The 23696-nt window shown below is 42.0% G+C and overlaps 1 protein-coding gene across 25 annotated transcripts in view; it reads left to right on the forward strand.

Moving 5' to 3' along the window:
- RBFOX2 (RNA binding fox-1 homolog 2) overlaps positions 1-23696 on the forward strand; it is a 171784-nt gene that overhangs the window by 127772 nt on the left and 20316 nt on the right. For 15 of the 25 annotated variants that reach the window (XR_005953531.1, XR_005953532.1, XR_005953533.1 and 12 more), the window contains 6 exons: positions 6288-6341; positions 15657-15749; positions 18476-18536; positions 20916-20969; positions 21103-21195; positions 22317-22449. Coding sequence is in view for 13 of the 25 variants with exons in the window: in XM_041416650.1 (XP_041272584.1) it covers positions 6288-6341; positions 15657-15749; positions 18476-18536; positions 20916-20969; positions 21103-21195; positions 22317-22449 (488 nt within the window). In the remaining 12 variants the exon portion in view is untranslated. Of the gene's footprint in view, positions 1-6287; positions 6342-15656; positions 15750-18475; positions 18537-20915; positions 20970-21102; positions 21196-21832; positions 21901-22316; positions 22450-23696 lie in introns of all 25 variants that reach the window. The other 10 variants (XR_005953537.1, XR_005953538.1, XR_005953539.1 and 7 more) reach the window with 2 other exon arrangements.

Raw genomic sequence — 23696 nt, forward strand, 5'->3', positions numbered from 1 at the left:
AAAATATCCTGGTGGATATAATTTCTTATCCAACTTCATTCTGGTGTCAAGAGAGCAAAACCCCTTCATAAGCCTATAGTTTGAGGCTAAAGCAATAACAAATTAGACTACAGGTCTTTGTCAGCAAGAACTTGGCAGAATTTTAAGTCTGTATTTGCCAGTAAATAAATTTAAACATGGAAGTAATTAGCGATGCACAGGTATTGGACATGGGGGAAGTACTTAAGTGCTGAGGTATATGGGTAATGATAATATGATAGAACAAGAAGCTCTGACCTGCAGGTGTTGATGCACTGGGCCCAAAGTATAGCAATGGCACACTTGTTTAAGGGGACTCTATTTTCTGAGTGGATTGGACACTCGAAGGAAGAGATTCTGTCTTCTGGATATCAAGATGTATTTTAGGCTTTTAATTTCCTGGTACTACTGGCCACCAATTGCATGTAACAAGTCCCATGTACCAGTACTGGAGAGCAAATATTCTGGCGCAAAGCGGTCTCTCCATGGTTTTCTGTTTCCAAGCTCTCCCTTTGATGACAGTGAACCCCTGTCACAGGGTAGGGCTTTGTTCTTGCTGGTGTTGGCAAGAGTTACAAGAGATGCTGCTGATTATATTGATGTATTTCACCTGGGTGTTTTCTGAAACCACCTTTCCAAAAGGACTTGTGTGTTCAGTGCTGCTTGAACGTTGTGCTTTTTCTGCATGGCTGTGGTGTGTAGGGGTGCTCGTGCCCCTGCAGCTGCCAATAGTTCTTGTACTGAATGTCTTGCTTTGAGAAAGCTCTCTGCTATCATCTTCTGTACTGACCCTCTGCTGGAAGGCAGCGATGACTGGATCATACATTTAAGATTTTTTAGAATTTCTTATGAGTTTCTAGGAGCGTCTGCAGCAAGACTTTGCTGAATGTCATTCAGTAAACAGGGCTGTGCTGTAGCTGGATTTAATTGGATAAAAGGCCTGGGTAAAATTACATGGAGTTGTCTTTTATTGACCCAGTTTCATATGGATTCAGTCTACATGCTAAGTACTCTCAAATCGATTTTGGAATGTATGCTGCTTTTGTGGGCATGGGTCCAAGTCCCTTTTCTGCAGCATCAGTACCAGGTTACACTGCAGTACCAGGTTTGATGGCTTTTAAGATTCTGAGAACACCTCTGGGAATTGCACAAAGCAGGAACAAGGAGCCAGAAGTGTAGACCTGGAAGCTAGACTGGTGATAAGATCTCTCTCTGGGTGGTGCCCTGCAGTAGTGTTCGTCACCATCTCACTGTTTCATGTGAAAATCTTTTGTTTGGGATTTAGAGAGCAACAAATGACTGAGAAACTGTGTTCATCATCATGTTTTGTTTTGTTGTTTTTTTGTTTTTTTTTTTTCCTCTGATGGCTGTGGTCTGTAAATCCTGTTAGAAATCTGCACTCTTTGTGTGGCTTCCTGTTAAAGTGTGGTTTCTCAGAAAATGTGTATTTTGTTGGGCAACAGCTCAACCTTACTAAGCGCTGCTTGGTGCTTGTTCATTATCTGTTCACTTGGTAAACTGTGGTAGTACTTTGGTTTATAAATCCTTGATGCTTCCATCTTCCATCTGTCAGCAAAGCACAGTGGTGTAGCTCAGCTGACATGGTTGGCCCCATTGCTTGAAGAGATGTGACTCAGCTTTGGGTGAGGAAGTTGGTGTGCTGACAGTGTACTTCTGGCAGACCCCATGCTGCCATAACTAAGCACTGACTAATACACCCTGTGGTGGAGCCAGTTGTGCTCAGCTGAAAATATATCCCATGGAGCTGGGACCTAGGGAAAGCACTCTCTCTGTAGCATGGATCTATCCTGCTTATAAAATGCTCTTGCTCATGTAGCTCATGGTTTCCTGCAGAGGATGTTGGTTTCTTGGCTATTTTGAATGTTGACCATCTTTAAGAATGGACTGTTTGACACCTTTGAAGTTTAGTTAGCTCATTGGATTAATGTCTTAGTGAATTTTGTAGGGTTGGTGGAACTGCTTGGACTTACAGAATTCTCTTGTAGGGATAGGTTGTCACATGATTCTCTCATTATCTTTTGTTCTTCCATCATTTCTAGAGAATTTGCCTTGTAGTCCCTGTTGTTTGCATCTTTAGGATTAACTTATTTGTCTGGCACATTTTGGAGCTGATTTTGAAAGCTCTAGACAGGCACAGGAGTCAGGGCCAGCTGGAACAGAGCATATAGGAGGGGCTCTACCAAATTGTCAGTGCCTTGGAAGACAAAAGCTGTCTGGTGCCAGATCTCTCAAATTTATTATGTTTAGTGTAGCTGTGGCCTCAGCTGGAAAAATCTGTTGCCTTCATGACATCTGTGTGAAAAGAAACACACAGCATGCATCTCTTTCCTTGCACAATGCCTTTGCATCTATGATAAGGTAGATTGTATTCAAGCAAGAAGATTAGTTTCTGGTCATAACTCCTGTCTGTCTGCATCTTTATGCCTCTTAAAAACTGTTACTTCCAACACTCCCTGCTGCCATTGTAGAGGGTCTGATTCTCATTTACCTGCTTTACTAAAAATAACTGAAAGCTAGTCAAGTTCATTCCAGGGAAGAGACCAGTAAGATAAACCAAAATTCTCTAGCTCCTTTGCCGTGGCATGATTGGAATAGCGTGTGTGTGTATCTTCCCATCACATGGCGTGTGTGTGAGCAGCTCATGGAGGTGGTGTCTTGCACGACCTGACGTGGTAAGGAATGCTGGCCTTTTGGTCACATAGTAAGCTTTCTAAATCATGGTGGGCAGCATTGGAGACAGGGAGTCCTGCAATACCTTCTCCAGAGGCTGTGCAGAGTTCTAAGTAGAAGTTCTTGGTAATCATTGAGTGAACCAGTCAAGTCTGTGAGCTCAGTGATTTATGTCTTCAAGGTTACAGGTTAGAGAGTTAGTCCTCATGGATGACTTAAGCATGGGACTTGTTTTATTTGGCCAGTCCCTCTGTCTTTTGAAAAATACAAACATGCCTGCATATACATAATTTAAAAAAATTATTATGAGGACACTTGGTGTTGACCCTTGTATTTAGATGGCCTAGCATTTCCCATACAAAAACTGTGACCTTTCACTAAGGAGCTCTTAAAACGTCGATTGTTTGCAATAGACTGTTGACATTTGGTAGGCGAAGCACCATCGGGGAACAAAGTTCCTTTTTATGTTCCACTAAATTGGATTCAGCTTTGAAGGAGTTATAAACTGTTAAAATGAACTAGTTCTTTTTTTCCCTGCTTTCATTCTTCAGGAAAATTCTGGCATGCTACCAAAAAAAAGTGCCTTCCAGTGCTGGGACCTGCTGTAACCATTGCCGCAGTGGGGACAAGAGACCTCGTGTTAGGAGCTGTGGCAGTGGCTGCAGTAGAGCCTTGAAGAGCCCAGCACATGTCCTTCTGCCTCACAGCCCTGCTTTCTTTCAGGGAATTTTGTGGAGCAGGAAACTCCTTCCCAGCAAACCTCCATTCAGAAGTCAGCCCCCATTGTCTCTGCTCTTCTCTCCCAAGGAGGTCCTTCCCTCTTGCCTCTTCAAACACCCACAACTCCCAGGCAGAAAAGAGATTGGGGCAGTTTCCATGGGTGGGTGTAGCCCATTGCAGTAGATGTCAAGCCTGTGTTTGCTGCAACCACAGGCTCTTAATTCTGTCATCTAGGAAACGATGTACCTCCGTCATCTCGTAGGCAGGGAGGGCTCTGCCACCTCTTGTACAGCTGGGTCAGACCTCTCGCGTGCAGTGTCACCGCCGGCGTTGTGTCAGCCACGAGAAGTTAGACGCACAGGACAGGGTTCCCGTTGGTGTGGAAGCCCTGCACAGGGAGCTCAGCCCAGCGGGGCTGGCAGCAGTGCCCGAGGATCCAGGCCCAGCCGGGTGTGCAGAAAGGGGAGGATGGCACGGCATAATTGTGCACCAGAAGCCGCACAGTTTGTTCTCTTTCAAGATGATTCTAATGAGGTAGAAAATGGTGATTTTTGATGGCTTTTAAGATTCTGAGAACAATTTTGGTTATTTGCATTTATCGAGAGCTGGGCTGTTTCAGTGTGTGTGGCAAGGCTAGGCAGCTGAGCTGATCTGGGACAGATCCTGCTCTTGGGCAGGGTGTGCTGCTTTCTGCTCCCTTTTGCTTCTTCAAGCCATAATGCTCACTGACCCTTCAAGCCACTTCAGCTCAGTAAATTGTCACAATATTTGTGTGTTTTCCTTTTCTTGGGCTAGGTTTTCACAGCACTGCTGAGCTGTATTAGTTTATCTGCAGGTGAGAATGAAAACTGAGGCCAGCTCTGGAAGGCTGGTGAGACCAGACAAGGAGGAACAAAGGAGCAGGGACAGCCCTTCAGCAGCCACAAGCTGCTGAATTGGTTTAGCCCCAGTCATGTAAGGATGCTGAGATAGTCTACCAAGAAAGCAATCATGACAATCATGACTGATTCCTTTCATGGACATACCAAAGCTGTATGCAACAAAGACAACAAAAAGCAATCAACAGTTAATCTCCTTTATTGACAAGCCCACACCAAGCGTGGGATAGAAATAGAAAACGTATTTTAGCTGTGATTGGCAGAGAAGCGGTCAAAGGAGGAACCAGCATGGATCAAGCCTAAGTTGTTGAGATGTTGAGTTTTCAAGGAAGATGCATGTTTACATTAGCATTATTCAAACTTGTGTGACGTAGAATGTTGTGAATTCATTTGTTCTTGGGATGAATAGAGGATCAAGTATTGTTCTTAAACAATAGAACAGTAAAAACAACATCTGTGAACCAAGATCTCCTTTTTAAGAATGGAGAAGGCAAGCAGACAGAAACTATAGCTAAAATTGTTTTAAGTGTTTTGCTTGCTTGCAGACAGTTGTGGAATACTTGTTCAAGGGACTCAGCAACTTTTTGTTGCTTTACATATTCAAAGCCTCTCCTCAGCCATCATGGCTCTTTGCTGTAAATGTTCCAGGTTTTCAAACTTGGCCACAAGCCTTTTGAGAGGGGCACCCACAGAATCAGTATTATACCCATTTGACTGTGAATGCAACTGTTAAATTTAAAAAAAAAGGCAAATATATTTTAAGAATGCTGGGCAAATGGGAGAGTGTCCCAGTGCCTGGACCCTGTGTTCATCATCTTTTTTAACTGTGAAACCTTTCTTTATTTTCTTGTTGATCCTTCCTTCATTTGCTATCAAACTTAAATCAAAACCCTGTTGATGGAATCTTTCCTAAACAACGGGATAGGAAAAGCTGATGTAGCATTTGTCTGAGTACTGTATGTATGTGTCTCTAAAATGAAGACTACTCCATATACTCACTCCTAAAAACGACATCTAGACCTGTCTTTCTAGAGAGCAGGCATCCAGTGTGGAAATAGGGCATTGGCACTCCTGGAGGACAGAGCACCGTGAGCCTCTGTTGAAGTGGTGATACTTTTACTTCTAGGCTACTGTTTTGAGTCTGGCTGCTTCAGTAACATATTTTTAGTAAGTTCCTAGCAAAGTGAAAGGTGTAATCCATACATGGTTCCACAGAGGTGGTAGATCTCCTTCTGTGCTAAATAGGGAGCTCTTTGGAACCCTTTGATTGCAGAGCTCTCCTTAGGGTCTCCAGGCTGAGGCAGAGGTCAGAATTCTATTGCATGTGATAAGCTTGCATAGGTTCTTGGCCACCTACTATATGTCACAGGTTGAAGTTGAATGATCTTTTTCTGAAAAACATACTGTCGGGAATTTTCCATTTTCATGGTTTCTGAATCTGCCATAAATTCTTTTTTGGAAAATAAAGGAAAGGAAAGAAGCTTCAGTGTTTGAATTCCCTGCAGCTGGTAGTCTTATGTTACTATTCCTTCCAGAGAAATATCACTTTTAAGTTTCTGTTTGTGATAGCCACTTCAGGAGGAAGCTGAAATGTTGAATTATATGTGAGAAATGTTGTTGGATATCTGTGATGAAATCATCGGACCATGTCTTAGGCGAAATAGTAGAATGAGGGAAAGAAGAATTATTTAGATTAACGGGGAAAAGATGAGCTTCCTCAAATCTCTAAAACTCTTCTGGAGATTGCTTTTCTTCCTTTAGACTTTTGTGAGAAAAGCTGGAGTTTGTGACCAAGATGATCTGCATGTCTTAACCCAGGAGAATTGGATCATGTCACTGGAATTTTATGCCTTTGCCTGTATGCTAGAAATGGAAATAGTCTCATCTACCTTCTTGCACTAAGCCAGCCCCTGCAAAAGGTAGGAAAAATGTATCGCCAAAAATAAATGTATTTTTTTCTTTTCCCTTGTCTGTCTGCAGCAATTCGGCAAAATCCTTGATGTAGAGATAATCTTTAATGAGCGTGGCTCGAAGGTAAGTCCTGTTTTTGTACCCGCTTCTCTTGTTTTGATTGCAGAGTTAAAGGCAGTTCATTGCCTAGAGAACATATTCTGTAGAGATCAGCAGGAATTAGAGTGATGGGGGAAGGGAAAAGCTATTTTGGGGACTGTCTCCTGTTCCCTCTGACTTGAGACTCTGAGCATGGTCATTTCTGGGCAGCGCGTACAAATGCTCAGAGACGCTTCTGTCTGTGGGATCAGGTTCCCCAGCCTTTAGAACAAACAGGGACTCAGTCAGCTGAGCCTTCATACCAACCCATTCCCATTGCATTGGCAATGGCTGCCCAGTGAGGAAGGCAGAATAAGGTAAAACAGCTTTGTGTGATGGGAGGCTGTAAGAACAAAAGCTAAAGTCACCCCTATCCCTGCCATTTTCATTGCATTAAAATACTTCTGTAGAAAAACTGTCATATCTCATATGTGAAAGGATTTTATATACTCTGTTTTGCAGACTTACTTGGCACTTCTGAGATGCTGACCTTTCATGTTTGAGATATTTGGTGCTTTAATATAAGCATCCTCATTCCACTTGTCCTGCCCCATGTGGACCTCCCCCACAGAATTTGCATTCACACTCCTATTTTCTTCTTACAGATATATTAAGAGGCAAATTTTGTTGAGGGTTAATGGCAATTTATATCTCTGGAGATGAGATTTCAAATGTTGCTCAGGTCAGCTGCAGAGAGATTCAGTGATCTCTGTCCTAATTGGCAATTGGTTCTCATCACGTAACCAGTATCACCACAATGACAAATTGCTGTGATTCTCTCTCTGCCCAGGAGGTTCAGCACTGGAATAGCAGGGAGTTTTGCAGGTCAGGAGCGAGGTGCATTGCCAAAGCTCTATGGGGGAAGCTTGCACAGTGCATGTCTATACTCTGCTTGACTTAATCAATGCTAAGATTCCCATTTTCAATTAAAACAAAATTTCCTTCCTCCTCACACACACGTGTGTGCACATGTGTGCATGCACACAAAAGGTTTTGAAGTTGCAATTCAGCTAAGCAGTTTTGGTTTAGAGTCTATGCCTTTTGCTTGGATTTGAGGTCCACAGTTTTTACGGTGGGCTCTTTGCTTCAACATATATTCTGGGGTATGTTTACATTCAGAGCCTTCTGCAAATTTTCAGCCATATTGCCCAAGATGCGTTCTGAAATTCTTCAGTCCTGTATTATCTGGAAACCAGAAAGCCATTGATCTGTATACAGAAGACCTGAGTTTTAGTCCTTTCCCCTCATCCTCTGCTTCTACTTAATACCATAGTTTTCTTTTGTTTTGTTTTTTTAACAAGACAGTCTGAACAAGTAAATGTCTATATAGTTTAGTTAGAGTTTTACTTCCCTGCATTGTTAAAAATCTATATGCTTTACCAAAACAATCAGCTGTGCTGACTTTGTAAATATTTATTCTGCTCCCTGCTGTTCTTTTGATATTTATAGGCCAAAGCTACCTTTGAATTACTCTTGATTTTAGTCATTATTGTTTGGTTTTGAGAATAGCCTCTGGCCTCTATCAAATCCCTACTTGTTCAGATATAATTGCAAAAGAAAGAACAAAAATAACTGGCCTGGCAAAATGTTCTTCATATCTCACTGCCTGTGCTTTCCAGAGCAGTGTTTTCCTCTTCACACATGAACTTCACTCTCTCTCTCCCATCCATACAGCCCTGTGTATTAAACGCCCACGGCTGCCCTTTCCCTTCTAGGCAACATTGACATTGAAGGCTTTTCTGTGAAGACTTGATTTATGACTATGAAAAGTACCTTCTTGTGCTGTTGCTAAAGCCCAAGGCTTCTGGTTTTCAGTTAAAACAAAAATAATTGCTGAAGAGTTCCTTGATGAATGTTACCCTGAACCATTAATAAATATTTGGAAAAAGAAAAAAAAAGAAAGAGAAATGTTCTTCTAGTCTTTGTTCACCATTGAGTTTTCCACTGCTTTTTGTTGTCTCACAGCAAAAAGCAGTTATAAAACTGGTAGCCTTTATTGAGGGATGTCCAGAATCTGAACAGAATGAGAAAACAGCCAAAGAGTTATTTCATGGTATCTGCATCCGTCTCACCCAAAATAATTCCCGTTTTAAAAAAGAATGCAAGATTCTTCCTGCTTAGCATGAAAATGGGAGGCCCCAGTGTTTGAGTGGGGTGTAGCTGCACGAAGCACCTGGTATTCACATAATAATGGAAAAACAACAGTTTGGTGATCTGATGGTGAAGCAAAGGAAATGGATCTTTCTGGAGGCCACTCACTCACTCTTGGGTTCTTTCTACACCTTAGGAAAAAAATCTGAATGCATTTTCCTGCCCTGTGGTTTCCATTCTAATCTAATGATATGAAACCTCTCTCTCTTCTTCTCCTCCTCCTCTCTCTTGGGAATCCGAAAGCAGATGCTCCTGCTGCCTGCCTTGTTCTGTGTTCTCAATGCTCCCTTCCCTTCCCTGGGTTCCTAAGGGTTGTAGTGTTTTGTGTATATGTTTTGTAAATATTTTAAAGGTACAGTGGTAAATCACAAACTGCCCTGGGTTTGCCCCCACCCAGTGTGCAATGGGGTTGAGCAGCGCTTTGTCCCTGCCGAACTGTGGCGGGAGAACTCTACTGGGATAGCTCCAGTGCTGGTCAGTAGGAGGGGCTGGAGGAAGTGTTCAGGTAGCATTCTTCATTTTGAATCCACCTGAGATGACCAGGCAGTTTTCTTCGACAGCCTGGGGAAGATCTATCAAACTGGCTGCATCTTCAGGGTCTCTGTGTCCTTACAGAGTTTGGTGACCAAAGAGAGAGCTGGATGTGTCCATCACAGCCACTTCTCACCTCAGGTTATTTCAGAAATGGTATTTGTTGACTTTCTCTATCACAGCAGCGTAGGAGGCAGTTAATGAGTTTTGCTGATTCTTCTCTCAAAGCAATGTGAATTCTTGTTTTGTAACTCGCTTTCTTCCCAGATTCAGTCTGTTTAGTAGGAGTATATGGGCCCTGGTAGACCTCACACTGCTACTGCTTTGCTCTGTGTGAGAAACAAGATAAAAACTTTAAACATTCCTTGAATTACATTTTGTTTTCTTCTTGTTTAATAGAATTATGTCAGTCTTCCCTTGATGTATTTGGCTTTTTTTGCTTGCTTCCAGGAAACTAGCTGTTTGTTTCATTTATCCTGTTTGCCATTACATTTCCAGCTCTGACTGGTGTAAGTGCCTTTAAATAGCATTCTGCCCATGGTTGCAGTTTACCATGCACTTCACTGAACCGTGAATAAAACACCTCCAGAGGAAGTCGAGAGGATTCCTGCTCCTTTTGTTAGTGGAGATGCATCCTCTAGAAGTGTATTTTGCCACTATTGTGCTGAATCGAACAAGTGGACATATTTGCAGAATTAATGCAGTCTGCCTATGTAATGAGTACCCTGTGGCATTTGTAAAACTGCAGGGGAAGGGAATCCAAGCTCTTTGTCCACCTGCTGTGTACCGTGTGGCATTCCAAGATGTGCCCTCAATGACATTCAGAGACCAGGAGTGCATAAGCACACAGCAAAATCGTGGCTGAATAGGGAGTGGGTTTTGGTGTTTTTTGGGGTTATTTGTAGCTTTTTAAATGGTAAGAGTTCATATTAGTGCCGAGAAGCTCATGGTTTCAGGGTACTGTAAGTTTTATGTCCCTCACTGATTTCCACTTGGGAGACTCAAATCTCCAAGTTCTTGTATAGGACTATAGTGCCTAGAAGTGCTTCATATTTATTTTAAAAATTACTTGTGTCGTGGGTTATGAGAGAAATTCCATCTGTTGATGTTTGGATTTATGTAAGTAAATCTATGCTAACTAAAAACTTCTGTGGAAGCTGTGTGGATTTTTAAGTTTGCAGTTAACTCTAGGTTAAGATAAGAATGTGACTAGGTTTTGATAATGGTGCCTTAAAGACTGTGAGTTTGCACGTGCATTTATTTCTACTTTAAATGGATTAGGTGCTTTGATTTGAGGCACTCTTGTTCTGTACCTAGTTTCCACTCAGTGGAAAGCCCCTTATTACATAAAATTAATTAGAAGTCTTGTTTTCTTTTTAATTCATTTTATAATTTTTGTTCAGATTTCATCTGTTGAACCAGAAATATAAACAATGTTATTAATACAATGAGGTTTAAAACCAAATTAAGTACTGGTGACCAGCATCACTTTCTCAAGTCACCAAATCCCTTTAGGATGCCCTTGGCATGAAGGAGACATGGACCAGTGTCCCTTCATCCTGGTTCAGTGGTTTCATGCCTTGAAGTCTGCAATACTGAACTAAAGAGATCAGTTAGTCCATACACTGAACTGATGTATTTAAACTTGAATTTCAGGCTGAAGTTTATGATTTCATAGTATAAGCTGATCCACTGCTTCTGTGGGAGTGCTTTTCCAGCAGTGCTTATTTCACTGTGTAGGGAGCTGGATCTAGGTGCTAAATTAGCAGGACACTGATGCAGCAGGAGAGAAATGAGCTTGTCTTCAGTCAGTTCAGCCTGTTGAACTCACAGACCACGCAGTGAGATCCAGGATCAGTTGAAGGGAGGAGGAGCAGCACACACCTGGGGATGACTGGGGCTGTGAAGCCCCTGTCCTGAGCTGGCTGGAGCTGCTCTGAAACCCCAGGCTCTCACTGCCCAGACTGCCGGCTGGACTCCTGGTCCTCACTGCTGGCCTCTGCCCCCTCTGCTGTTTCACAGCAGGGATTGACAGTGGAGCAGCTCAAGCTGGATTGTGGAAATGATAGAGCTTAAAAATAGCCCTGCAGGTTTTTTTGAAGATACGCTTACATTTTTTTTTTTAGTCAGGTTAATTTCTGCATCTGACTCACCAGATTGCACAGGTACATGGACAGGTTCTACACATGTATGTGCCTTAATGCAAAGTGTGGCATGGGGGCTGGGAGGAGCTGCAACAGCTGCAGAAATGGTGGCAGCTTGGTTTACACAGTTTTCACCATCTTGAAGGGTGCATTTGTGTGTGTGACTTCAATTGCATTCGGTCCTGCTCATCTCAGGTGGATTATAGCTGAAACCCTCCTACTCTTCCCAAATGCCTTGGAAACAGGCAGCCTAAACTGCTGCCTCTTTGGCAATTTTTTCAGGCTTCTAAAAGTTTAATATTGAAATGAAGGAGAAAAAAAGAAAAAAACTTGGTTAGAAACAAGCACAGCAGCAGATAACAGCAAGGCTGGTTGCTGCCTGCGTGCTCCAGTGGTACAAGGCAAAGACGCTGCTGCTGAGGTGACTGGTCTAAACTCCATGACAAACGAAGGGTTAACAATGCATGGATTTCAAGGGGCTCTGTTTAGTTTTCTTTGGTTTTATTTCTTTTTTATTTTACTTTATTTTATTTTTGTTGTTGTTTTTTGTTTAATTTCTGTGTTCTGGCCACACCCAGGAGAACCGTCTGGTTTTGATTTCTCCCTTTACGGTTACATGGTAAATTTTCTTTCTCATTCTTCAGAGATGGAAACGTTCAAATACTATATATATATACATTTATTATTTTTTTCACTGCTCATCATGTTGCTTGTTATTTATTGCAGAATCTGAGGCCAGACTAAAAGGGTGACAGTTACTCGGTCTCTTCAGGCCCTTTCAATAAACCTTTGGGTAAAAAGGGGTTAGTCTGGTACTGCAAATTTCTCACTACTCCTAAAAATGTTTATTGGAATTTAGTGTTTGCTGGGTTAAACTTATTATCTGCATGGGAGAAGTTCGTGGCAGTTACTTGTGGGGAGGAATTGTTGAAAATTTTAACCTTGTTATCATAGCAACATTATTAAACTCAAACTATGTGTATAATCTAAATTTTAGAAAACCTAAGTATTGTTTTCATCTAGGATCTTCCCTTCCTCTGGCTCCATACCTATTACTATGGAGCAATCCAGTACCTGCTATAAAGCTAAGCTGGTAAATATTGGATACCTGCCCCATCTTTTTCTTTCGCTTGCTTTGTTTCTTTTTTTTTTCTTTCAAGGTCAAGACAACCTTTCTGAGGGAAAACTGAAAACTGTTTGTTGCATATGTATTTAGGTACAAATTAATCCCTATTCTTTACAGGTCATCTGTGAGAAAGAATAAAAAATATATGTATGTTCTTTTTTCTCTCCCACTTAAAAAATGTGTGTGTATATATCTATATAAATATAAAATTGCTAGTTTTTAAACTTAGAAATAACAAAAATGTCAAGTGTGGCTCACCTGTTTTTCCTGAGGAAAATCTGAACGTCTAAGAGATGCATTTATATGACAAACCAAGAGGACACAAATACTAACTGCCATAGTCAGCTATGTAAAGTATCAATTCAGCATTGACATTAAATGGTGCTCAACAAAGAGTTGCACAAGCTAAGGGCTGATCTGTCAATAAAATATGGTTAATTAGTTATGTTGTCCTGAATCAGATTAATTCTGGTTTAATTCACATTGTTAATTGTATTCATATAGTCTGCATGTGGATCGTATGCTACCTTGAGTTAACTTAATAAAAATACTGAAAATCCCTACTCAGTTTAAAGATATTTAATAATTATGTAGTTTTAAAAAATCCCATACAGACTTTACTAATTGCAAACAGATGTGAATTAAAATAGTCTTATTATGGTTCTAGCCTGCACGGATTAATGTCTAAAGAATTACTTTCCATCTGCACTCCAGCTTTCAGTTCATATTGTCACTGAAGACATAAATTTCATTTGTTCTCCACAGGCTTGTCTAGAACAAACAGAAATTTTAATGCAAAAAGAGAAGAGGGAAATAGAGATTCCTCTTGCAGTCTTTACCTCCCCTCCTTCCCCAACCTTTAAAGGTTGTTTTTTCCCCATTATACAGAACCAGAGGGAAAGGTGTTGCTCTTTTTCTCAAGCTTACCTTTCTCTGTAGGGGCTCTTTAAAGCAGGCACAGTACCCTATTCCTTCATAATCAGCTGTGCTATTACACCTCCTGCACACCCCCCCCAAGTTCTCTGCAACATATTTGAGAGTTATATGCAGTTGTGCTGTTTTATTAGCCCCTATGTCTTGTAGCTCTGATTTTTAATTCATTTAAACAGGGAACTTCTATGCTGTTCTGAAAGAGGCATCAGTTTGTTATTTATATAGCTCTTTATTTATAGCTGGAAAAATTAAATTATTTGAAGCTTTAGATTATTGGGTTGGAGCCCAAAGGAGCACTTTTGTTGATCTCAGCATTGCAGTACTGGCTAAGATCCTTTATTATTGCTGTTCAGGGGGGAGGAAAAAACCTTCCCCTTCAAAAAAACAACAACCACCACCCTGCATTTAACAAATTTGTGCTGGGAACCTAGCTGTGGATGATAAAGGCCAGCTTGTCACTTAAACAGCTTGGGCTGTTCAAGATTAGTATTGTAAAGACCTTTAAAAAGCACTTGGAAGAATAATGGCTTGCTTGTGTCTTATTGCTAACAATGCTTAGAAATCAAGATGCTGTCTATTTTTTGGGCTGTCCAGTGCAAATACATACTGATCCCAAGGTGCATGAAGGAGGTTGCCTGGCTGGCATGCCCCTTCCCTGACAAGCATAGCTGTAGACCACTCTCATCACCTCACTCTTCAGTTAACACTGGGAGGGAGTTTCCATTGCATCAAATACAAGCTTTGTTGTTCTGCTCCAGGGTACTGGAGCCAGTGGAGATTACTCTCTGTACATTAAAAGCAGTATTTGCTTTATACCAAGCCACAGGAGCCAGTTGTTTCTGTTGTTAAAATGTCCTGAAAGCAGAATGCAACAATGGTTTTTGTTTGGGCCCACTCTCTCTAATGGCATGAAGAGTATTTCATCACAGTTGTCTGTATTAAGATGCCATTTGCTCCTAGTTAAAATCCTAATTCATTTTGTCATGTTGGCTGTCTCTTAATGTCAGTGCACTCAGCTCTGTGGAAGGAAGCATGGTCTCTTACCCTGCCCTGTTATACACTGCATGAGCTGGCAGCAGCATGAGCATGTGTAGGACAGGCATGTGTTGCTTGTCCCTTCATGGGTGTGGTAAACCTGAATTTGTCTAACTGAAGTGATGTTTTGGCAGTCCTTGAGCCTTTGTGGTTGCTCCAAGCAGGGCATGTAGATTTTTCTGGAAATTTCGTATTCTAACTAGGCAGAGATCTGTTGCTATCCACAGCACAGAGGTTGCCATCTCAGAACACAGCTGAGTAAGATGGGTAGCAGGGAGAGAGGCATGTCGATTTTTCTGGAAATTTTGTATTCTAACTAGGCAGAGATCTATTGCCTAACTGTTGCTATCTCTTGCTATCCACAGCACAGAGGTTGCCATCTCAGAACACAGCTGAGTAAGATGGGTAGCAGGGAGAGGTAGTAGAGGGTCAGCAGTGTCATACAAAACCTGCCTTGACCAATGAATCACTATTTAGGTGTTTAGATTTACAGTCAAGTCCACCACAGTACTCAGAGATAAGAATATTCTGGAACCTACAGTATGTGATATTCATTAAATATGCTTATTTTATGGTGCCACCTCGAAGCCTTGCTTACTTTGAGGGCCCCATGTATCATTGGGGAAGTTACAGGCCTAGGAGTAGACATGAGCTGTGCCCCGAAGAGCTTTCAAGGGATGCTTTACAAAAAGCCCTTCCTTTCAGCAGTGTTCTAAGGTAGGTAATTATTACTGTCTCCATTCTACAGGTGGGAAAAGCGAGGTTCAGTGTTTGATTTGCCCAAAGCTTTGCAGAATTCCTGGTCCCAGGCATGAACTCAGATTGCTGCTCACTCTCATAGCAGTTTCTCAAGAGGACAAAGTGCTGCTCTGTGTCGATGTCTTGTACTGTGTCTGGGGTGGACGAGGGTCCTACAAAAATTGTGTGTTCATTAAGAGGGGAGAGAAGCCCTACTTGGGCTTACCCAACAAAATTTGTGTGTTCATTAGGAGGGGAGAGAAGCCCTACTTGGGCTTACCCAGCTTGCCTATGTCAGAGCAGGTTTAGTGTTTTTAAACAAAAAACCAAACCAAACCAAAATGAAAAATTGTCTCGAGTAACTTTGTACTTCTTTTTTGGTCTGGCCTCAATTGCTTTTATGTTTCCTTTTTTTTTAATTACTCTTATTATTCTTATTATGATTACAGTTCCTTTTTTATTGATTTTAATTTCTTTCATTTATGAAACATGCATGAACGAACAATGTGACTCTAGGAGGTTATTGCTGAGTTGTGCTGATGTCGATTTCATACTGTGATATTTTTTCTCTATTTACCTAGAGATCAGTATTTCAATATATAACGATGTGCATGTTTTCCCCCCTTCTCCCGCTGCATGCAGGGATTCGGGTTCGTAACTTTCGAGAATAGTGCTGATGCAGACAGGGCCAGGGAGAAATTACACGGCACCGTGGTAGAGGGCCGTAAAATCGAGGTGCATGTCTTCAGTAATTCAATTTCTTCTTTATATTTATTCTTTTGATTTCTTTTTGTGTCTTGCCTCACTTATTTCACATTTGGATCCCAGTCTCGTGTGTGCGTGTGTGTTTGTGTCTGTGTCCTTCACCTCCCAGCACTGAAATGTATAGAAGTTTACACCCTTTACAGAATATTTTTATTGTTGTTTTGGGTATTTTTTTCCTTTTCTTTCTTCTTTTATTAAGTTTTATTCCCACCCACTCCAAGTTTTTGCCCTTCTGCTGTCTTGATTTTTCCTTTGCTTCAGTTTGCGAGGCTCCGATTTCCTGTTACCAGGCCTGAACAAAACTAACTGAAAGAGTACTGTCCAACTTCTGTGTCCAAAAAAGAAAGCAGGGGGCCAGCCAGTATCCTCTCTTTCCTCTGAGGCCAGTTCTCCTCCATGCAAGTGTGAGATGATGCCTGTGGGAGGGGTGGGGACGCGGGGGGCGGCAGCCCCAAGTGGGCTGTGCTATACACACTGCTGGTTTCTTGATCTGCCCATGGTCAAGAACAGGTTTGGTGAAAGCTAACCCTAAAAGTTTGCTAGCTCTCACCGCTGGGGAGGGAAGGGTTAATGTTGGCTGGCCATCATGGCCATACGTTGGGCATGACTGGTGTTAACCAGTTTGGTGTTCCACTGTGTTGAAGGCTAACTGGCATCATCCCTCCCTCCTTCTTTCTTTAAAAAAAACAAACACAGACCAAAAAGTACAAATATTGAAACAAAAAAGCCGCCGTTTTTGAGTAAGATGTCTGCATATTTTGCCTTTTTTTTTTTTTCTGTTTTGTTTTGTTTTTTTTTTTCCCTTTCCAATGGTTTAGCGTTTAGGGCCCTTCACTTGACTCACTCTTTCCATGGTAACTATACACAATGCTGGCGATGGTACGAGTTGGCGGTAAGTGAAACAAAAGTGCTAGAGAAGAAGCTTTTTCTTTTTTTTTTTTAAATTTTTCTTAAAATTACAAAAAAAAAATTAAGAAAGAAAAAATCCATCTGCCATCTCACATTAACACTACGAAATGTGATTTGACTTGTTGTCCCCACCCACCTCCTTCCCCTTCTCCCCCTTTTATTTTCAATGCTGTTGAGTAATGCCGCCTGGACTTTGGATGTACATATTGTTTTGTAGCAGTCTGAGCTGTTTGATTACTGACTTCATGGTGATTTCCCCTTGCACATCTTACTCAGAGTTACTGAACTCCAGTTTGGCTGGTTTTTATTAATGCACCCATATCCTCTTCTCTCTCTCCTGCCCCTTCTTTCTGCTGCTCTTTCTATCTGAGACCTGTTTGTAGCTGTTATTGTTTTTCTTCTCTTTTTCTTTCTGCCCCCTCCCCAGTTTATTTCTTTACTAAGTTAAATGCAGCTGTTGGTCTCTTTGCTGACTGGTGGTTTCTGATTGGTTCTGGCAATTTTTCCTTTTAAGTGCTTGTGTTGCACTTTGCTGTAGCAGCTGATTTCAGGCACTCGCTCCATCTAATGATTGTCTGTGAGACCCTATCCCCTCACTCCTCCCCTCCCCACCCTCTGAATCAATTGTGGTGTGTTTTTTTTCTTTCTTTTTTTTTATCTGTGTGTGTTTAACTGCATGCTCTCAGTCTCATCATTGTTGTTTCCCATTCTTTCTTTTTTAAATGTGTAATGTTTCTATTGTTTTGGGTCTGAAACAAGAGTAAAATGTAGCTCTGGACTCCCCACCTGTGTATGCCCACCATCCATACATCTCAAGGGCCTGAGGCAACTTCTATTTTTGTATCCTTTTTTTTTCTTCTTCACCCTGGCCTCCATTCCCATTGGGCATGCATTTTGATAAATTATTGATGATCCATAAATACTTCGCCCTCCTTGCAAGAGCTTTGAGGCTGACACGGGGCTGCAGTAACTTGGCTTCCAAACTGGTCCATCTTTTCTTTATCAGCACCATCTCTGCAGTAACACCCCACTTGCTTGAGCAGTCAAACCGCTTGGAACTGTGCAGAGCTCTGTAAAGAGGGTAGAGGGCACAGTAAACCCAAAAATTATCCAGGTCTGCTGCTATGTATTTTGTCCCATTAGTTTTGTGACAAGGAAAAAATTATCTGGAAAAAGATCTGAAAATGGTGGGTGTAAGTCAGTGATTGTGGATCATCTAAGGAGTTGGTGATGTTCCAGAGATTTCCTCAAGCCTTGGGAGTTCAAATCTAATGCTGAGGGACTCCAGGCCACCTTTTCATACTCAAGTGTCCTGCCAGTGACCTGCTGGGCCACAATTCCAGCAGTGAGCTTGAGAAACAAGTAATCTTGTACATCAGCTGGTTCAGTTCCCCTGCCCTAAGCTGCAGAAATTATTCCTGCCTCTCTAAGAGACCTGGACAAAGCACCTAGGGTTTTGCCCTTTTGATCACTGAGCTGTAAATAATCCCGTGCCTAGGGATGGCAGGGTGATGGAGGATCTGCACTTTACTCTTGTTGGCCTTTTGTTTAATGCATAATTTTAAAATGCCATGTTTAGCTGTAACTTTTATAATTAAATGGCAACTGTTAAAAGTAATTTAAAGATTGCATTAATGTAAAATTAGCTGTTTAATTTTTTTTTTTTTTTTTGCTCAGAGAAGTATAGTGTGTATGTGTGTGTGTGTGGTATCTGAGAGTTTTTCACCATTTTCCCTAACGTTCTGTGCTTCCTTCCCTCTCCTCCCCCTCCCCTTTCTTACTTTTAGGTTAACAATGCCACTGCGAGAGTGATGACCAATAAGAAGATGGTCACACCGTATGCAAATGGTAAGAGAGACTGTTTGTACTAGTGATGAGCTGAAACGTTTGAAGAAAGACAAAAGGGAAAAGTCATGACCTCTCCTCAGGACCAAAAGGAACCAATAAAACCTCTTAATTTGTATCATTATACCATTCAGTGCAACCCAAAAGTGTTTGTGGAGGAATACCATTTTCCAGATTGAGAAGTGGGGACAGAGACAAGTAGGGACATGCCCCGTGTGCCCAAGATGGGTGAAGGTGCCAAGGACCAATGGGTTGCCTGCCCTGCTACTGCAAACTGATTCTGTGTGGTGGGATGTGCAGTACTCCTGTGACTCACTGCATCATGTAGATACCTAAATATGAATGCAGAAAACTAACTTAAGATGCTTAATCTAAGTGATTAGCTTAATAACTTAAGATAGCTCAGTTTAGGTTCTATCTGTAAAAGTACAGCTGTCCCCAAGCAACCAGCAAAACAGAGCCTTTGCGCTGCTTGTTTGCTTGCTTTTTGTTTCACACTGCCTGTGTTCAGTGAATTTTCCAGTGAACCTAAACAGAGAAAGACCACGTTGTTTGGGTAGTGAGGAATCCTGTTTCATTGGGATATCTTGGTGGTTCTCTGTGAAGTACCTTTACTTCATAGGCGTATATAGCATAAAAAAGTCATTCTCCCAGCAGAACTGAATGTTGCTTTGATAAAGATTTTGAATCGGAGTCTTTGTCCTGAACCTGCAGCAAAGTTCTTTTCGGTGTGAAAATGTTCCCAAACAGTTTCATCAAGGCAGGAAGCTGCATACAGATAGTAGCTGGTGTGACAATCTGTTTTGATTACAAAGTAAGACACCAAACTGAGAAGATAAAAATTTTTTATGTTGTTCTGCTGCCGACTTACTGAGTGGTCCCTTGCAAGTAAGTCTTACCTTGGGTACAGAGCTGGGGAAACAGGCTTGGGATCCCAAGCAAAAGGCTTGGGATTCTGGGTCTCGCAGTACCTGGAAGGAACTAGGAGATTTTGCAGCAAAAGGCAAAGTATCCATGGTACATTGTTCTGAAAACAAGGGCAGAAAATGTCATGCGTGTGACTGTTTGATAATGAAACTTGGCTTATTTGTGAAAGTGATAATGTACAAGAATATTTTGCTTTTGCAGGCAGCAGTTTAAAGCCAGCTTTAAAGCTATGCAAAGAAATTTAGTATTAGACGAGGCTTAAGGAGTACTAGCAAGTATGGTTGTATGACTGTTGTTAAATTTAAGAGTTAACAGTCCTGTTGTCACCACTGGAGTATTTTGCCATCAAGGTGACCAGTGCAGCAGCAGTGTGCCTGTATTTGCAGAGGGAGCCTGCACTGCATCTGTCATGGATACTCTGCCAGCAGGTGAGGGGTTGGTGTTGATGGGCTGCAGTTCACAGAGTTGTTCATATGGCTTCTAGAGTGGTTAGAGGTGTTAAAAGTTCAGTAAGTGCACCAGGGCTCCATGACAGAGGAAGCATATAGATTTATTTAAATAAAAATGCCTCTGTGATTGCTATCTGAACAGCTGAGATCTTTCCTGAAAGGAATGCTTTGTGCAAGCCAACCCAGATCACATTGTTAGCTTTTTATCTCTTTTCTCCCCCATTAGAGAGCTTGAGAGGGAAAAGACCGGTTTCTAGATGTGACTGGAAATATGTACCAACTCATACCCATACTTCTTTTAGCCCTATTCTCTTGTAGGTTTTATCTTGATTTGCAGTGCTTGCCAATTATCCAGATTACATTGAAATAATTTCTCTGTGAAGGCTTTCACCTGAAAAGCAGCATAAAGAAGGAGAGAAATACTAAAATAACAGTGAGGAGAAAGTGTGAGATGAATAGAATGATTTCATTTTATGAACTGTAGTTGCGTAATGCAGTTAATGGGGAAATTGAAACACTGTTGCTTTTTAGCAGATCTCTAGCAGAGGAGACAGAAGGGTGTTTTGAGAATGCAAGGCTGCAATTTGACTTGCCTGAGACGACAGTCTGGGCCGGTGGCTTTAGAGAGGGCTTGTATCTGCAGTGTTCCCAGTGAAAGCAGGGAGGAGCTGGCAGCAAGGCCCCTGCAGGGAATGCCAGGTTGCACATGCTCATGGCAAATATGCATATAAGGTAGTTGGCATTCCCACAGCAGTGCCTCTGCCTGCTGTGGATCAGCTGATGTTTTGCTGTTCCCTCCGATACAGTGACCTGCACCTAGAGCTTGACATTAGGAAAGGGCAGTTGGCCTCCATCTACACCAAGGGGGATTGAGGCGAAGCAGAAATTGGAAAGAGCTGTGCATGTGAAGCTGGGGCGCATGCAAGAGACCATTCCCCCTACCCACGCTGCCCGTTCCTTCTCTTGGTGTAGATTTTGGCATTCACTGCAGTCTTTGTTGTTTCAGGTTGGAAGTTGAGTCCTGTGGTTGGAGCGGTGTACGGCCCTGAGTTATATGCAGGTAGAGCTTAAGTAGACACTTCCACTTCTGCCATTTAACTGCAGTGGTGTTTTTTATGTTCTTAATCTGCTGTCTCTTTATAACCATTTTACGATTTTGTTTTTGTTTTTTTTTCTTGTTTAAATTAAATTAGCGTCCAGCTTTCAAGCAGATGTCTCGCTGGGCAATGACGCCGCAGTGCCCCTGTCAGGAAGGGGGGGTATTAACACTTACATTCCTTTAATCAGTAAGTAGCCCCTGATGGCCCCTGTACTGTTACTGTGCTTGAGTTAATGATGACCTGTTACCCTTCTTCTCTCCAGTCTGTATAATATATACTTGAAAGGATGGGTCACGCTGGGAATGAGTTTACCTTCAACCAAAGTATAGTGTACAGTTGCTGTAACTTGTTCATCTGCAGTATCTTGCTGATGAACTGCTGAATGGGTCCTTCTGAACCACAAGGAGGCTGCAGAAAAAGGGGAGGGTGTGCGTGAGGAATAGGCCATTCCCTTGCTCCCCTCCCTGTACTGAAATGGAAGAAACCAAATGGACAAATCCCTGAAGTACATATTATACAAGCTGCTGAACCACGGGTCTGCAGGGCCCCTAGTGGCATGCACCTGGATGCATGCTGGATTGGGTTTGTGCCCTGGGACTCGTTCCCTCTCAGTATCTGTTTATGACGTGTTTGCAGATGCCTCTGAGGTTTTACAAAGTTTCATCATGAGCCAGTTTACTTCAGTTTAAAGCATAATAATAGAGGCATTGCTATATGTAGTGCCGGTTATTGGTCACACTTGTTAAATGAAGGTGGGCTCTGAGTAAACTGGCATTTTATGGGAAATTGCTGCTGCTGTTATATGGGCTATCTTGTCTTTCAGGCTTTAAAATGAACATACAGAGGATTGGGTGGCAAAGAGTGGGAGGGGAAAGGAGGGAAGAGACTGATGTAAGTTGCTTGACTTTAAGGGCCTCTTGACAAATTATTTTTAAGAGCCGCTGCAGTTTTGGAAGAACTGCGTGCTGTATTGATAGTAACTCCCCATGCTTCTCAGACTCTAACCAGACTGCATGGCAGTATCAAAAGGTGGGGGGATTTGAGCCCTGTTTGGGGTGGGTAAGGCATGCCAAAACATTAACCTCTTGCATGCCAAACCTCTCTGCAACCCTTCTCCCCCCAAAGGCCATGGTGTAGCAGGAAGTATGTATGGGATGCTTGCTGGGTTATAAGCATGTCCTTCTGCAGGATTGATGCCAAATGTCCCACCGCTGTGGAGCTGTTGTGTCACTTTGTTTGAAGCAGATTGTTGTTCTCTGGGGCAGAGCTTGTATCCTTTTCACCTTCCACCTTGTCTATCTTCACAGTTCCAGGCTTCCCCTATCCAACTGCAGCCACCACAGCCGCCGCATTTCGGGGCGCCCATCTGAGGGGCCGAGGAAGGACAGTGTACGGGGCAGTGCGGGCAGTACCTCCCACGGCCATCCCTGCCTACCCAGGGTAAGCACTGGTCACAAGAGCAGAGTGCTCTGCACAAATAGCTAATCAGTTAACAAAAAACCCTAAAATTGTCTGGATGGTGAGAGTCAAGATCTTGCTAGTGGCAGAGCATTCTGCACATGATGGCATCCACTGGGGGCAAATCTAAATTTTTCTGTGTTCTTGACTGAAACAATTTTCAGTACTTGCTACAGCTTAAAGTGCTGATGGGTTCCTTCTCATAATTTCTCAATTTGTCTGCATATGGTACTTGTCATCCATTGACCCAATATGTTATAGTGCTGCTGAGAAGGACACAAAGAGAAGATCTAAAATTCCTGAAAAGGTTCTGCTCTTTGTACTCCATTTGTGTTTCCATATTCAGGAATGAGGAGTATTATCCATTACCTTCATGCCTCACCATCTGGCAGTAGGACACAGAAGAGCCAGTTACCCACAATGGATTTGCTTTCTTTGTTGGAGACAGTTTAAAAAGGTTTAAAACAAAGATTAATCAAGTCCATTAATTTAAAGCTGGGAGCATTTGGGATGTAGAGAGAACATAATGCAATGAAGCATTGGCAAATGTGTGGCCTTAGCATTCTTTGCCCTCAGATTTTCACTAGTAACGCAGTGCAAAAAATGCTGTTACAAAGGAGTATTCTGCTGTTTAAAAGTAGGGGGAACTAGGTCTGTATGTGAGTTTTGTTTTGGGTTTTTGTTGGTTTGTTTAAATGTGGTGGAATGAGAGAAATCAGCAAAACCCTTCCAAACTGTCTTTTGTTTTTTTTGTTTGTTTCGTTTCTGATTTTGAGGATGCTTTAATCATATTGTTTTGAGTTCTACTTGCCATATTTTCCAGGCAATGTTCTCAGAAAGAACAGGAGTAGAAACGAATCCTCCAACACAGAGATGTGGACTGATCCTTCTTTTCCTTTACAGTAGGCCAAAGGGGAAGAAAAAGATCATAAATCTTTTATTAAGAAGGAAAGTGGAATCCGTACACATCAGTGCAGGGAGCTGGCCTGATCTATGCTGGATAAGCTCACAATACCTTCTGTAGCAGATTAAGTGAAGAGAGCTACTGTGACCCTTTTAGAGTCTAGTCTCATACTTAAAGTGGAGCTCCAGGAAGCAAGCTGCAGTGCTCATGTATCTGTCTAGCTTTGCTCTTTGGCAGTTTTGGCAATGTTTGTATTTAATTCACCAGAAGACTTTAAAGGAAACCTCTTGTCTAAATATTCTGAACAGAGTTTTTCTTCTGGGTT

The sequence above is a fragment of the Onychostruthus taczanowskii genome, unplaced genomic scaffold (genome assembly GCF_017590055.1).
Source record: "Onychostruthus taczanowskii isolate IOZ18803 unplaced genomic scaffold, ASM1759005v1 scaffold53, whole genome shotgun sequence".
Taxonomy (NCBI): Eukaryota; Metazoa; Chordata; class Aves; order Passeriformes; family Passeridae; genus Onychostruthus; species Onychostruthus taczanowskii.